The 16,386-nt window shown below is 22.5% G+C and overlaps 2 protein-coding genes across 2 annotated transcripts; both read right to left on the reverse strand.

Annotated features, from left to right (window-relative positions):
- Positions 1 to 1,627: 1,627 nt before the first annotated feature.
- On the reverse strand, positions 1,628 to 5,335 carry LOC129611050 (longitudinals lacking protein). The gene is made up of 2 exons (XM_055523971.1): positions 5,324 to 5,335; positions 1,628 to 3,877 (listed from the first exon to the last, which is right to left on the reverse strand). Exons 1-2 carry the CDS (start codon positions 5,331 to 5,333, stop codon positions 2,073 to 2,075), a joined length of 1,815 nt encoding a protein of 604 aa, XP_055379946.1. The 5' UTR covers positions 5,334 to 5,335; the 3' UTR covers positions 1,628 to 2,072.
- A 5,906-nt stretch (positions 5,336 to 11,241) lies between these two features.
- LOC129610766 (zinc finger protein 236-like) lies at positions 11,242 to 15,892 on the reverse strand. The gene is made up of 3 exons (XM_055523469.1): positions 15,880 to 15,892; positions 14,338 to 15,114; positions 11,242 to 11,507 (listed from the first exon to the last, which is right to left on the reverse strand). Exons 1-3 carry the CDS (start codon positions 15,890 to 15,892, stop codon positions 11,242 to 11,244), a joined length of 1,056 nt encoding a protein of 351 aa, XP_055379444.1.
- Between the last annotated feature and the right edge of the window lie 494 nt (positions 15,893 to 16,386).

The raw sequence follows: 16,386 nt of genomic DNA on the forward strand, positions 1-16,386 counted from the left end.
TAAAAAAAAATAAAATAACTTAATATCAACTATTTTAAATTTAAATAGGTTTTTTTAATGTTTTTGAGATACTGTGATATTATTTCAGACTTGAAAATTTTAAAAATTATATTATACGCTTAAATTTATACATAAAAAATTGCTTAAAAATAATAATTTTATTTTTAAAAATAATAATTTTAGATATTTTTATTTAATTTTCTTTCATATGAGCTCTGCAACTTTACAACTTTAGTTCCATTAAAACTAAGAAGTCTTTTATATTTTTCTTTAGATACATTGTTTTATATTCATGTTTTATATTTTTTTTATAAAAATAAAACTATAAGTAGGTAAAATAAGTATTTTTGCTTGTGTTATAGTTTTTATAATATTTAGTAATGTTTTTTGTAAATCTTTTAATAAAAATATAATTTAGTAATTAGTGTACAATAATTTAAATTAAAAAAATTTTTTTTCTAAGAAAGATTGAAATAATCGATTTTTTGTTAATGGTTTTTTTTCTCACTGTAAAATACGTACCTACGTACACACATATTTATATTCACAAAATTACACATATTGCTTATATAAATATATGTATACGTGTGATATAAACATATAAATATCTTATATGTACAGTGTTTGAAGGGAATGAATTAATGCTTTTTTAACATGATGATTGAGTATTTCAAACAATATTTATTTTATAAGTGAATCATCAACAAAAATATTAATATTTAATATATGGATTTAATTTTACAATATTCACTTGATGAATATTTTGCTTAAAATTTCTTTATTGTAGTAAGTTATAATTATAAAAAAAAATGCACGTCTACCAAATATTTTAAATGTAAGAAATAAATTGCTAGATTTAATTCAAAAATTATGTTACTCTCAGTATATCTAACTTGTTTTAAAATTATATCTATAAATTATCAATATTAAAGTTATTTAACTATGAAAAACTTCAATACTTTTGTTGCTTTACCTAATAAATAAATTTTTATATTTTTGGAAATAATAAATTTTTATTTTTTTGGAAAAAAAATCAGTTTTTGCAATATTTTGTTATATATCTTTAAACAATTAGGAATAAATTATAATACATAATATGCCTGTTCTTAATATACTCAATCAATGCAGTTTTCTCTTTAATTATTTTATATAAAAGAAATAATATTAAAATTTAAAACCAAAAATTTAAACTATTCTAATATTAGAGCGTTAACATTATAACAACATTCAAATTAAAAATAATACTCATTGCTTTTTTTCTTTAATTTGCTCCCTTATTTCTTTTTAAAACTAAAAAGAAAATTAGTAAAAACTGTAATAACATAAAGTTTTTTTACTGAATTTAGTCAAAATGAAATAAAAATAGTGTGATAAAAACCTCCTTATTTATTCAGGAGTAAACTTGTTTTAAAGTTCACTGTTTTATTGTAGAAAATAGGTAAATATTTCATTTTTATAACAAATTATTGAAGGATAATATTAGATTAGTGTAAAAAACTGCTCTTATTATTATCATTAATTGTTTAAATAAAATAAACTTAGAATACTAAATTATAGATGGAGTAATCAAATTTCAATTTGTATTAGTTTCATTTTTAATTCTATATTTTTTAATGAAATTTCTTATATGAAGGCAGTCTTTAAATTGATTGTAATTTTAATGAGTAAAAAAAGTTTTAAACTAAATTTATAATTATAATTATTGTTTATAAGTATGTATAATTTATAATTTTATAATATTATAATATTATAAAATTAATTTTTAATTACAAATAATAAGGGGTTGGGCTGCTCTTAAAATATATATGCATATACGTGACATAATTCACTGAAATTGTTTTTAATATTTTCTTATAGTATACATATTTGAAATGAATTTTAATATATTCACTTATCTTATTTTATGCAACTCTTATTCACGTTACCATTTCTTCACCAACGTATACGAAAGCCCTTTACCATATTTCCCTCCCCATATGTTGCATTTTCCACTTAATATAATTTATATTCGAAAACAAATTGTTCAAATTATTATACAAAATAAAAATTTTTTGAATAAAATTTTCCGTTCCCTAATCTCTCGGTTGCGAATATTTTGATCTTCGTTTACTAGCTAATTGTGGTAAATTAGCATGATGTTTGCGTACATGAACTCCCAGATTACCTCTCTGTTTTGATTTATATGGACAATAGGGGCATTGATGCGATGGTTCTTTGCCACCACATTCAACATTTTCATGGCGACGTAAAGTAGACTTCCAACGATACTTTTTACCACAATGTCTACAGTTATACATAGCTTCAACTTCACCATTAGGACCTACTTCATATTTTGATAGTATACTATTATTACCACAATCACTGTTACTATTGCTCATATTATCTGCACCAGCATTACTATTACCACTACTGCTACGATGGTGACCACCGCTTCCACTATTGCCATAATCATTCAAAGTGTATTCTAAATTTCTTAATGCATGCGCAGCAATCATAGAATATTTGTGATGCGTCTCATCGGACAGGTAGTCAGTTGCATCCATTGACACTGACAATTGATTAGATGTATTAAAACCCGATTTGGAGCCTTCAATTAAATGAATATCATCGATTTCAGGATACTTTCCTTCGTCTTCGTCATCATCTTCTCTTTCATCTGAACTTGATTGTTCATTGTCTGAATATTGATCTTTTTTCATTAAAAAATTTTGCATATATTTAGGTGGAAGCTGCGGTGGTCCACTTAAGCGCCTTTCTTCAATTCGATTAGAACCATTGTTTGGATTACCGCAATCATTTTTTAAACCGTTACTGCTACCAACAGTTTGTTGTTGCTGAACATTTGATTGCTGTGACTGCTGATCTTGCTGTCGTTGTTTTAATAATTGCTCCTGTGCTCGAATTTGATGATGAAAATTTTGATATCCATCACGAAAAAGAGCTGCAGCTAAAGCAGCCGCAGCTGGAGCTGATGGTAATATTGGCGATTGAATTACTGACGAAGGGACAACAACAACTGACGACTGAGGAAGACCAGTAGATGAAGATGTCAAACTTGTATTAGCAATAGATATTGCTGTTGATGTTGGCGGAACATTTTCACTCATTAACGGCTGTATTATGGTAGTTAATTGCCCGGAAATAGGAGATTTATTGTTAACACTTGAATATTTTATTCTGGGATGAAATGGCGCATTTAATTTTTTAATATCCTTTGTAACAGCATTTGCAATAATTGATGAACTGCTACAATTTTCTTCTGATTGATGATGAGGTGATTGAAATTGATGTGTTTCATTTGACTTTTTTGCAACCATTTCATCACCATTCAAGTTTTTTGAAACAACAGCCGTTGTCAACTTTTCAATTATTGTTGATGTATGAATAGGTGTCGATGATTCACTACCATTGGAAAATGTTGGCCGAATTTTTGTTGGGGTTATTGTTATTGTGGGCGTAGATGTTATTATTGATGTAGCACCATCAGCCGATGATGGGGATGCTTGTCGCGGAAATTTGTCAATTTTATTATTCTTTGGTGCCTTTGCTGCATTTGCTTTATAAAATTCAAGGAGCATATCGGATACATCTGACATTGACAACTGATGAGCTGGAGGTATGGATAAAGTTGATGCTTTTCCTGATATTTCCGATAAACTACGTTGTTGATTTTGTTGCTGCTGACTATGAGATTTCAGGTGTGATAAAATTTGTTGTGGTTTATTACCATTCGTAAGTGGTAAAGGACTTGTTTGTTGTTGTGGTATATTATGTTGTTGTTTTTCATGTCTCACAATATTTGGTGTTGACACTGAATCTTGTTGGGACTGCACATATCTAGGTGATGGAGGTTCCGTTTTCACATTTGTGCGTAGATCTGTCAATAAATAAAAACAAAATTCTTTTATTAGTTTCAAAGCATGTATATAAAAATAAATTTTATTTAATATTTATTTGCAATTATTGTGAATACTTTTTTCCTTCACAATAACTATAAAATTTATTTTAAATTTTTTTTTAATTTTTTTAATTTTAATTATTATAAAATAAATTTCACTTATTAATATGAAAATCTTTCATTTTTTTCAATTTGGTGAAGTGCTTGAAAAAAAATAATGTTTTAAAAAAAATTAAATAGAATTAGTAATTAAATTACATGAAAATAAAAAACATTAATGAAAGATCATGCAAGTTTTTTTTATAAAAATTAAAAAAAGAAATGAATATGACAGAATAAAATAAATTTTACTTTAATTTAATTAAAAACAAAATAAAACAAATCCAAATAAAAAATTTATGATACAATTAAATTTTAATTAATAATTTTACAATTGACATTCTTATTTAAAATGAAACAACAAAAATTATTTTTTGAAGATTTTTTATATTTTTCTTATACTTTTTTTTTTATTAATTCCTTTTTTCTTAATAATTGATTATTCATTTATATTTTATTATTAATTACCATTTTACCAATTATTAATTTTTTAAATAAAATTTCAAATAAAATAAAAATGTTGTGTATATGCAAATATATGAATAAAAAAATTTAAAATATTCGCGATGAATTAACCAACTAAAAAATTAAAATAAAACTAATCCAAACTTTAACATAATTGAGACATAATAAAAATTGTGCATTAAGGGGTGTGTGACATTACTTATAAAAAATTAATATGAGTATATTTTTAGAAAGCAAGACCAATTTACAATTTCACTAATATTTTATTGGCAAATATGGTAAATATTATAACTATGTATATGGTAAATTATAAGTATATTGTATCAACTGTCAGCTTTGTTCCTTTATGATGTGCATTTTATAGCATCGGATGATAATGATGAATTCGTTTTACAATATTTTGGCTTTGATAAAATGATTTTTGGATAATTTTTTTTAATATATTTAAATATTTGTATGTTTTTTTATATAATTTTTTTGTCATGAGTTAGTTTTTTCTCTAATTGAAATGTAATTAATTAATCTTTTTTATTTGCTTGTAAACCCTTTCACCCAGCTTGAATTTACCTATGGTATTTTAGTGTTTTTAATATAGTATGCTGTTATTATTAATGAACATTTAAATGATGTTTTTAGTTTATATTTATAGCGAACCTGAAAAAATAGCATATGTTAGTATAAAAATTGAAATAATCGAAATGTATACATATGTATGAATGTATATTTAAATGTACATATATTTTATGCGTTTACAAAAGTATGATTGAAAATAATAAAAAAATTATTTAAATTGAATGTAAACTAAAAAATTGACAATTCAAAATAAACAGTGGAAAAAAATATATTCTTTTATTTATTTACATTTACCCATCATTCGCACGTTAGCTAGAGCTATGCAACTGAAAATATAAAAAAAATCTTTATTTAGTGTTATGTAGGTAATTCTAACGAAATGAACATATTCATTAATGAGGTATTTAATTCTAAAATTTTAAACTATACTTAACTTATTTTATTTATTATTTTAAAATTAAAATAGATCAAATTTGGGATGTTTCATTATAATTACTAGTTTGTCAATACAAAAAAAATATTTCAAGCTCACTACTGGAACTAGTTAAATAAAAAGCGGATTGTAATCATTGTGTACTATATGTCAAATTTTTTTGATTAACATTAAAATATTTCGTAAAAATAATATTAATAACAAAATGAACTATAAAATTAATTAAAAAAATAGTATAAAAAATTATTAAAAGAAAAATTCTAAAATTACAAGAAATATATAAATACATTTGTAATCCCTTATGTTTGTTTTCAGTTTTGTTTAAATTTAAAAATTTGTAGTTAGTTTTAAATTTTTGTTCAATTCTTTTTCTTTTTCATATTTCCTTTTTCAAAGTATAGTACTTCACACAATATAGCTTTGAATTTGTATGTTAACAAAAACTACAAACCAATTTTCATTCGTCAATGAAAATGAATAATATTTAATTTTTCCGTAAAATTTTGCAAAATTATTTCAAAAATTTATGAAAATTAAATATTATTATTTCAACATCTTAAAAAATTACAATTTGTATTGTTCTAAATTTGAATTTTGCTATGTATAAACTTTTCACCAAAAATAAAAAGCTTTGATAGCATTTATATTCAGGGGCTATCAGACAAAGTGCTAGGCCTGTGGCAACAGATTGTTAGAGGCCCTGAAATATTTCAAATATTATGCTTAAATAAACAAAATAAAGGCAATATTTTAATGTTTAGTTTATTTAATATTTTTTTAATTATTGCACAAAGACTTTTCGCGTTTTCATATCAGCAAATTTAATAATTATGTCCGAATAATCTAAGAAACGTGTTTGTAATAAGTAATGTTTATCGTTGCTAGTCCATTGTCGCTAAGAATATTTGGTAATTCAACTTTTTTCATGGTGAATTATATCGTTTTGACTTAAGTACAAAACAAAGTATTTAATATTCTCTTCATGAAAGACATATTCTCCGATTGAAATATTTTGTTTAAAATATTGAGTTGTTAATTTAAGGCCCTGCAGATAGTGAGACCCAGGGAAAATGCCCCTCTTGTCACCCCCTCTTATAGACCCTGATACCACAACATACGAAATTGTTATTCTAATATAAATTTTAAGTAAATTAATAGAACAACTCCAATCAATTCACACTCTTTAATTTTTTTAATAACATTTTAATAACATTAAATTATATGTAATATATTTGATTGTATAATATATGTATGTATTTATGTTAACATATGTGTAACACATTCATTGTGCATCAGTTTTTATTTGTTTTATATATTTTGATATAGAAACACTTTAACCAATAACATTTTATTTTATTTTTAATTAAAGATTTTAATTTAATTTAGATTATAAAAACGTATATAATATGTATATATATATATATATATATATATTATTTTTTTTAATTTAAATTCCCAAGCACATGAAAAAAATATTATAAAAACACAACTAAACAACATTTTGCGTTCAGGTCTATTATTTTTAGTTCTGACCTACAAACATAATTTGTAAGTAAAATAGTTGAAAAGTCCTAGAAAGAATAAAAAAAAATTAAAAATATAACAAAAACTGGAATATTACGGAAGAAAAAAAGTTTAAAAATTAGTTTCATACCGCATATTCAAAATTAAAACGAAATCTGATGGCATTTCTTAGGAAAATTTTTCATTACCGAAAACTTAAAGGATCGTCATTATTGTCACGTGTTGTTTATTTAAAGCAGCCTGAAAGTAATGTATTATTAAAAAATGTACAGTTAGAGATCAGTTTTCGCAGACTTTGTATTTAGATCTAGATCCAAAGTTGACATTAAATGTTTTGTAACCTAACAAGCATGATTTTAGCGAAACTGTTAAGCAATAGTTTCTCCACTTTTATGCTTCTTGCTGATAAATTTTAATAAATGTTTATTCGAATTTTTGTAACAATCTAATAAATACAAATTTTTCATTTAGTTACAATAATTATAAAAACATTGAAACTTTTTGTACAATTAAAAATGTGAAACTTTTATACATTTACCTTCCATATTCATTTACATTTTTAAAAATTTTTTTTTATATAAGCGTCTGTTGCAATTGTGTTTTACCAAAAAAAAGGGAAACGAAAAAAGATAAGAAAAAATAACATACATATAAAATAAAACTTCATAAACAATATGCCAAACCTATCCCATTAATGTATTTTATAAATATTTTAAATGAGAAAAATAAAGTCCCAAATAACATTGCCACCAACACATTTACAAGCTAAAAACGAAAAAACTTTACTAAAATCAACTTTCATTGAATTACAAAGAAACTTCTTGAAAAGGAAGCAGGTACGTACATATGTATATATGTACATATATATATGTATTAATGCATGTTAAAATTTTTCTCTAATTACAAAAAAAAAATCAAAAATAAACATATACGTTTGCGACAACTAAATCTTGAACATCGTAATTCCATATGTCATATACATATGTATATGTACATAATCAAGAAAAAATTTAGATATCCTTTTTTTTAAACAAATACATAGGAACGTTCATATTTACATCTTCTTGTAGATATGAAAGAATAATTCTTTGATCGATATATGTATGTATGTATGTATGTAACTAAAAATACATAAAACACTTATCATATAGTTTGTATAGATATTGCTTTAATTTAATCTTTATTTAAAATTTTTTAGTACCCGTGGCTATTACATACTTAATAAATATACATACATTTATGCATATACACAAATTAGTTAGTATTTGTGTAAGTTGGTATGTAACATTCGCACAATATGAAACTTTACTTTAAATAAATTTTTGAACATTATATAAATGCAGGTAGGTAGATTAAATGTAGCATAAGTTAATATTATAGTTTTTAAATCTTTATTTTTAAAAGTTATTTTATTAGTGTGAGTAAAACAGATATTTCTATTTTTATTTCTGTTTATATAAGCATGTACATAGTTTTAAAATATGATAATTTAAATATTAGTTTAAAATAACTTCATTAATATCTTTCTATGCTTAATCCCCTTCACTGTTTTATTGTTATTAAAAAATGCAGAAACAACTTACTCACAACTGTATATGTATGTATGTAGTTGAATGCGTAAATGCATTTTTATAAATTTCAATAAATAAACTCACACAGTTTCTCATACATATGCATACGTATTATATATTATGTATGCATATATTTGTATGGATATTTTTTAGTTTATATACATAAGAACAAATTCTCAAATGTCAATAGGCTCTAGCTAGGGTATTTGTGTTAAGGCTTTAAAATTTTTACAATTAAGTAACATGCGATTTTTGCCTTAAAAAAATATCCATTATAGCGAATAGGAAATTTTAATACATAACAAAAATCGTTTTCGTGTACTTGCATGCATTCTTAGATAATGCATAGGTATAATGTAGTATAATGTGAAATATATGTACATATATGCACCTGAGTATAAAAAGGAATAAAGAATCGAAAAATCAAAAGAATAATAAAATTTTAAAAATAAACTTTTTTATTTTAAGATAAGATCACTAATATTTCCATGTGTTGAATCATAGTTTTAATGTAATAAATTGTTAATTAGTGTTAAGACATAAAAAAAAAATAAGTGAAAAAAAAAACTTTTACCAAAACAAAGTAACACATTGGTGCTACTGCATATACATACATGTATGTGATGTATGAATATATTTCTTGCGTTTTCTATACATTAGAAAAACTTCGTAAAAGAGAATCACCAATAATAATGCGTGCGTAATTTAGAGCACAAGATAATGGTAGGCACTAGCAAAGTATCGGATTAAAGATTCCAAAAAAACTGAACATTTGACAAATTGTTAAATAATTTGTCGAATCTTTAATAATATGTAATAAATAAATATGTAATACTTTATTTATAATCAGTCATGTTAATGCTTTTATACACTCCATACAATTTAATGCTCATTTTGAGAGTATTTTTGAATAAATAAAAAATAAAATAAATATTTTTGAACTATATATTTCAATTTTAAAATTTTAGTAATTCAATTTAAATATTTTGAAATAGGTTTGAAATAACCAGCCCTATCATGAATTTCGTTCGTAACTCTTAAATTCAGAAAATTACGAATATCATATTGTCAATTACGAATTACTAAAATTCTGCTTCGAATATTCGTAATGGAGCAATAATAAATTACGCTCGTAGTAAAAATAACCCTCAAAAGTTTTAGAAAGCAATAATCACTGAAAAGAATGGTAACTTTAAAAAGAATGGTGATTTTGAAGTTTTGCATTTTTTGTTTGAGATTGACTTACTCTAACACAGCTACCATGAAGGGAAATAAATTCATATTTGCTTAGAGTTTTTTAAATCAAAAATATTAAAAAACGCAAAAAACTGCAAAACTTTCATACTTAGGATATTTTTAAAATATCGTTTTGTATAAATAAACATTTGACATTTGAAAAAGTCTACATCGTAATTCTAAGTTTTCACGTAATTCGTAGAATTCTACGAGTAGAATTCATGATAGGACTGAATAATTAAATAAACTTACCTTAATTTAGTTTCAGTTAATTGTTTCAATAAAAGAATGAACTTTCATTAAGCAGATAAGCCTATGCCATCTTTGCTCAAATCAGATTATTGTAGAGCCTTATGAAAACATAAAGAGAAAAAAAATAAAATAAAATATCAGTTATCGTGTTCAAAAATTACAAAAGTTAGTACTCACCTGTTTAAATGGGATTCATAGTTCCAAAAATTATACAAAAATCTTTTTCTAAAATAATCTAAAAATTTCAATAAGAATGGAAAAAATTGAAAAGTTAAAGTAAAAATAATTGGCTTTTATATAATTATTTTTTTTTATTGCAATAATATAAATAACGATATCATAATAAAAAAGTCGTCATTTAAATCTATTTAAACTAAGACTTACGCAAATAATAAAATTAATACTACGAAATTTAATTTTAATACAACAGTTTATTTAAATATAATAGTTGATTTAAAATATTTTTTTGCTTTAAATAAATTGAAACCTCAATGAAATATTATTGCATCTTTTTGAAAGCTTCAAATAAAAAAAATGGAATGTGAAATCCAATTCACAAAGTAAATCATTATTTTTTTTTCATAAAATAATTCATAAATTAATTTTTATTTTTTAACGAAGTACAAGTAAAATGATATTTCTTTTTTATGAAATATGTATATTCAAAAATTGTAACTCATCACCAAATATTTTATAAATTTTCATCAAATTTTTCAATTATTTTACTAATTAATAAAATTTTAAACATCATTATTTAATATGATGTTAAACATTTTTACTGGTTTCACTTCAATTAATAAAACTTTTAGTTTACTAAAAAAGCAACAAACAAAATGAATAAATTATTTCATTTTCATAAATATTTCATAAAGCGTGCAACATTGCTTCTTATATATAAAAACTATCTTAACAAAATTACTTCTTACGTGTAAAAAAAATTTAGTATATTTTAAAATATTATTTTAAAATTTATTACTGCTATTTAAACACAATTTCTGCACATGTTTATTCATTATTAACAAATTATTATAAATTTTGAAAATTATCCCTTATATAGTACGCATATAGTACGCCAAAAATTAAATACTTGAAAGTGCAATGAAAAAGTTTTTAGTAATAATAAAAATTTATATACATATTTTCAACTAGTTAATATTATAAGTGTTTTACTTTTCTTTATTTCTCTTTTGTTACGTATAAGGAAGATAAAATAATGATGGCATTATTGTTTTATCAAAATATGTTGAGCGCTTAACAGAATTAATATTATGAACTTTAGCTAAATGTCGTTTTAGATCTTCATTACGGCGGTATCTTGAGGGGCATATATCGCAACAAAACTTCGGAGGAACACCGATACACTCATTGCGCATATGCCTTTTAAGATGGGCTTTTCTCAAATAACTTTTGCCACAAATACCACATGGATAACGCAATTGCATGCTTTTTAATAAATCTGAAAAAAGATTACAAAAAAATTATATTGACTTAAAAATTTAGTAATAATATTTTTAAAATCAATTTGTAATACAAATCTTATTTTTATATACATATATTTAGATATATAAAAATTGTAAGTCATTATAAATATATATATATATATATATATATATATGTATGAATATGTTATATAAATATATAACATATTTATTAAAAGAAAAAATATATATAAATACATATAACATATTCAATATTCTTAAAATAAAATAACTTGAACTTAAAAAAAAAACATTAATGCTTATGACATCATACTGGGATTATTATAGCGAAAGTGTGAATAAATTGCAACCATTAAAAAGAAGAAAACTAAATTTTAATAAAAAAATATGTTAGAAATGAAAAATTATTTATAAAAATATTTACAACAAAAAAATAGTATAAATAATCAACTGCTAATAAAGAAAAAAACCATTTTATATATTTATAATATCCTTTTATATTTTTGAAATCCAGATTTATTTATTTTATTTTTTTTCAGAATTTTAATGATTGAAAGTTTTAATAATGTCTCCTAAATACAATACAACTAACTATAATTTAAAAATATTAATTAACTAAAATTTTATTACAAATTTTATAATTGAAAATTTTGAAAATTTTATTTCTATTGAACTATTATATTATAATATAGTATTTTCTATTGAATATATAGTATTTTTTATTATATTATATATATAATATTTTCTATTGAACTATTATATTAATTCAATTTCATTTTTAATTCATTTTGATATTCGCGGCAAAAATATTATCTATCTTAACTTAAAATGATAGCCAAGTATTACAAAAATTTTGAAATGATATTTTGATTTGAAATTATTTTATTGATAATTTTACATTATCAGAGTAGGATTTATGAAGAAATTTTTCTATTTATTCAAGTAACGGAACCGTTAATCTTATAAATGATGTGGTGTGATTTTTTATGTAATTTTGTTAATTTAATATAATTACCTTATTTTTATTATGTCTTTAAAAAATTATAAGGTAACTATAATTCACTTAATATATAATATATTTTTCGCTATTTTTATTTATGGAAAAGCTTTTTTTTTGTAAATTGAATTTTATAATTCAGCATTTACTTTTTATATAAAACAAATATTACGTTAAAAACAACATTAAGTTACAAAAAAAAAATTCAGAAAAAAATTTTTTTTTAAATAAAAAAAAAACAGAAAAGTGAAAGGAAATCGTGGAGTTCACTATTATATACGTTGTATTTTATTATATTGATAATTTTCTAACTAGAGTGATTTTATCTGATTCGATAATTATTTGATAAATTTTGATGATACTTTTTTTCTATTAATATGAATATTTTACAGTATTTCTATTAAAAATTCAAATTTTATATTTTTATAAAGCTTTTCAAATTTTTTGAATTGTTTCTCTTCTTTTTTTTAAAATAAATGATTTTATATTAAAATGACTTATACATGAATTTAAATGGCTATGGAAAATACATTCAAAATACATTAAATTACAAACAACCCAAATAAAAGGTATTGTATATTATATTTTCTAAAAAAATTAAGTATTTTCAGTAGATAAATAATGTTTCATGTAATTTTGAAAATAAATATCTTTAATTCAATATTTAGAAATAATTTTATATTATATTAAAAAATGGTAAACTGTAATCATATAGTAATAAGTTTTTAATTTCTCAAATTTAAAATTGTAAAATTGTCACTTATTTTTTTAACACCCTTTAATATACGAGTACGTTAATTGTATTAGTTTTTTATAATATTTAATATTTTTTTAATTGAATTTAATTCCAAAACTTTTGAAAATGGCCTATTAATTTTTTTTCTAGTAAGTTTAACTTATAAGGCAAAAAGTGGAATTTTATATACATATATGTAATTTATGTAAATTTTCGAAGCTTATGAAATTGCAATATAATTTTATAAATTAAGATTTAAGAGCTATGAAAAATTCTTATTTTTCTTATACTAAACTATAAACGTAATTAAACGTACTTTCACATGTTTTGATATTTTTAACACATTATATACGTACATTATGTAATATAATATTTTAGGAAACATATATGTACGAAAAACATATTGAAAAGTTTTTAATTTCTTTTAATTCTATAATAATTTTCATGTCTAACTATGGTGTGGGTTTTTTTTTAAATAGAAAATATTTTTTATTTTAAAATTTTAAGAAATTATTGTTAAAAAAATTTATTTGTTTATAAAACTAATCACATAAATTTTTTTAGTAATATTTTCTATATATGTTTGTAAGATGTGTATATTTTATTAATCTAAATGTACTTTATTTAGTGAAAAATTCAAATAGCGTTTTAATTTCTTCGAAATTGACTACATTATAATTTTTTTTCCACAAAACAAATTTCTGTTTTAATAATTTTTCAATAAAATTTATTTTTTTCGTAATTAATATTTTTATAAAAAAAATGTTAGTTATTAAAAATATTCATTTTAAAACCTTAAATTTCAATTACACCAAAAGAAATATCAATAGACATATTATGTAATTTCTTTACTTTCATGTATTTGAAAATTGATAACCGCTGTAATGAATTTAGTTGGAAAGTTTGTAAATTAAAAATAATATTTGAATACCAAAATAGTGAAAATCAAGTTATACATTTTTTTCACTTAAAAAAAGATTTGTGAAAATATTGTCGTCAGTACGAAATAATCAAAAATTTACTAATACAAATTTTGTTTTTGATTATCTTGAAACAATATATACGTAAATCAAAAAAACATTAAAATCTTATATCAATATTGAATGTTCTTTACGCATGTGTTCATTTAAAAATGCCTGTGAACGATAATTTCTTGAACATAAAGGGCATCGATTAACTTCATATAATCGCGTTCCACCTGGTTTTGAAGCATTTCCCGCGCCAATTCCACACAAAACACTACCACTCCCATCGTATGTTCTTGTACCCGGTTTTTTCGGAGCTATGTTGCCACTAACAGAACCAACACAACCCGCAACATGTACAGCATTACTCCCGCAGCAGCTTGATGTAGATGGTGGCGGTGTAGTAGCAGGAACATTTCCAGTAATAGCAGTTGTTAAGTTACTTAAATTTGGATTTCTACATTTTAATAAAATTCCTTCTAAAGTTTTAGGTGAAGATATTGAAGCTAATTGTCTTAAGGCAACTTTTATGGCTGCTTTATCTTTTATTACTGCGGTATCATCATTCAGCAATTGTTTTTGATTAGTATTTTTAGATGTTGTTGTTGATCCTGTTCCAGATAATGGTGATCCGATTGAGGAAGAATTTGTAGGTATATTTTGACTTTGTTTAAAATTTCCCGAAGTTAAGCTTGCAGAAATCAATGGCGGGGATGGACTTGTTGATGGGGACCCAGAATCTGAATCAGAACTTTCTCGTTTGATAACGTGATCAGGTCTCAAGAGATTCTCCTCAGGAACTAAGCGAATTACAGGTTTACTGGAAGAGTTACTGTCTTCAGTTGAAAAATTTGTTGAGGAACGTGTACATATACCACTTCTCATAGAAGGTTTAGGCCCAGATTTAGGTGAATATGATGATAAATCTAAAATAGAAAATAAATAATTTATTAATCAAAAAGACATTGAAAATAAGAACATTATTTTGGCTTCTTTATAGAAGTTTAAAATTAGGATATTGTTATTCTGAAAATATTAAATTTTCTTAAAAAACAATCTATCAAAAAGCTGAGCAAATTATATATTAGCGCTAAAATAATTCTTTCATGTTTTTAAAAATACGATTATATTTTTCAAAGTACATACGCTATTTTAATGTTTTAATATTTACAATAAATTTTTTTGTTTAGGATTATTTACTAATGTTCATACATTAGCAATATCACACAAAGATCTATATACATAAAATATAAAAACCGTTTATATAATAAAGGAGTGTAATATAATAAAAAAGAAACACAGGTTTAATATTTATCAAAAACTGTTTGTAATATTAATATTTTTATACATATATCTACTTTTTATTGTTTTTCATATCATATACCTTGAATTATGCAATATTTTCGTACTTGCTATACTTATTTTTTAATTGAAAAATTACAATGAAATGCAAAAATGCTCTTTAAATCGTATTTTGAAAAAAATTCTAGAATGAAATATTTTGTATTGTGTAAAATCCCATGAATTCTAATCAAAAAGATGAAACGTTTATAAATAATTAAAAGCGAAAAATTTTTAACGAACTTACGTAAAATAAGTTAAATGGCTATTGAAAACGACCCTTGATTTGATTTTTAATTTTAATTCAAAAATCCTAGATATCAATTGGAGCTGATTTTTAAAACTAATACTATCTCTAACCATTTTAAAATCATATTTTCAGGATATTATTTAACAAAGTAAAAAAAATATGTCTCTAATTTAATCAAATAATTTTAAATAAAAGAAAAAACATTTATATACAAAAAATTAAATAAGTTATAAGTTTTATAATTTGTACTTATAAATTACTTAAGTTTCAAAATAAATCTGGCAAATTTCGTAAAAATGTGGTTTCCAATTCAAAAAGAATCATCCAAGTTTTTTATTTAACATTATAAATCTTACTTCATACGATTGAAGTTCATTAAGCTTCAAATTTCTCTTTGCTTTTTCTTTTGAAACATTTTAACATTAATATTACTATAATAAAACTAAAAGACAAAAATATGTTTTTAAATTTTATCAAAAGGTCTTCAAAAATTATTAATATAGTATAGTTTACTTATTACAATTAACATTTACAATATTCAATGCAAAATTTTCAACAGTAAAACTTTTTTTCCTGCACAAAGAAGGCAAACACTGAGATATTAAGT

This window comes from Condylostylus longicornis, unplaced genomic scaffold (assembly GCF_029603195.1).
Source record: "Condylostylus longicornis isolate FDR11 unplaced genomic scaffold, ASM2960319v2 ptg000048l, whole genome shotgun sequence".
In the NCBI taxonomy this organism is placed as follows: Eukaryota; Metazoa; Arthropoda; class Insecta; order Diptera; family Dolichopodidae; genus Condylostylus; species Condylostylus longicornis.

Bases quoted from the DNA above. Each gene is read 5' to 3' on its own strand.
- LOC129610766 (XM_055523469.1), bottom strand. The intron at 11,508-14,337 runs GTAAAGAACATT...ATCTTTTTTCAG, and splicing joins ATTTTTAAATGAACACATGC to ATTTATTAAAAAGCATGCAA.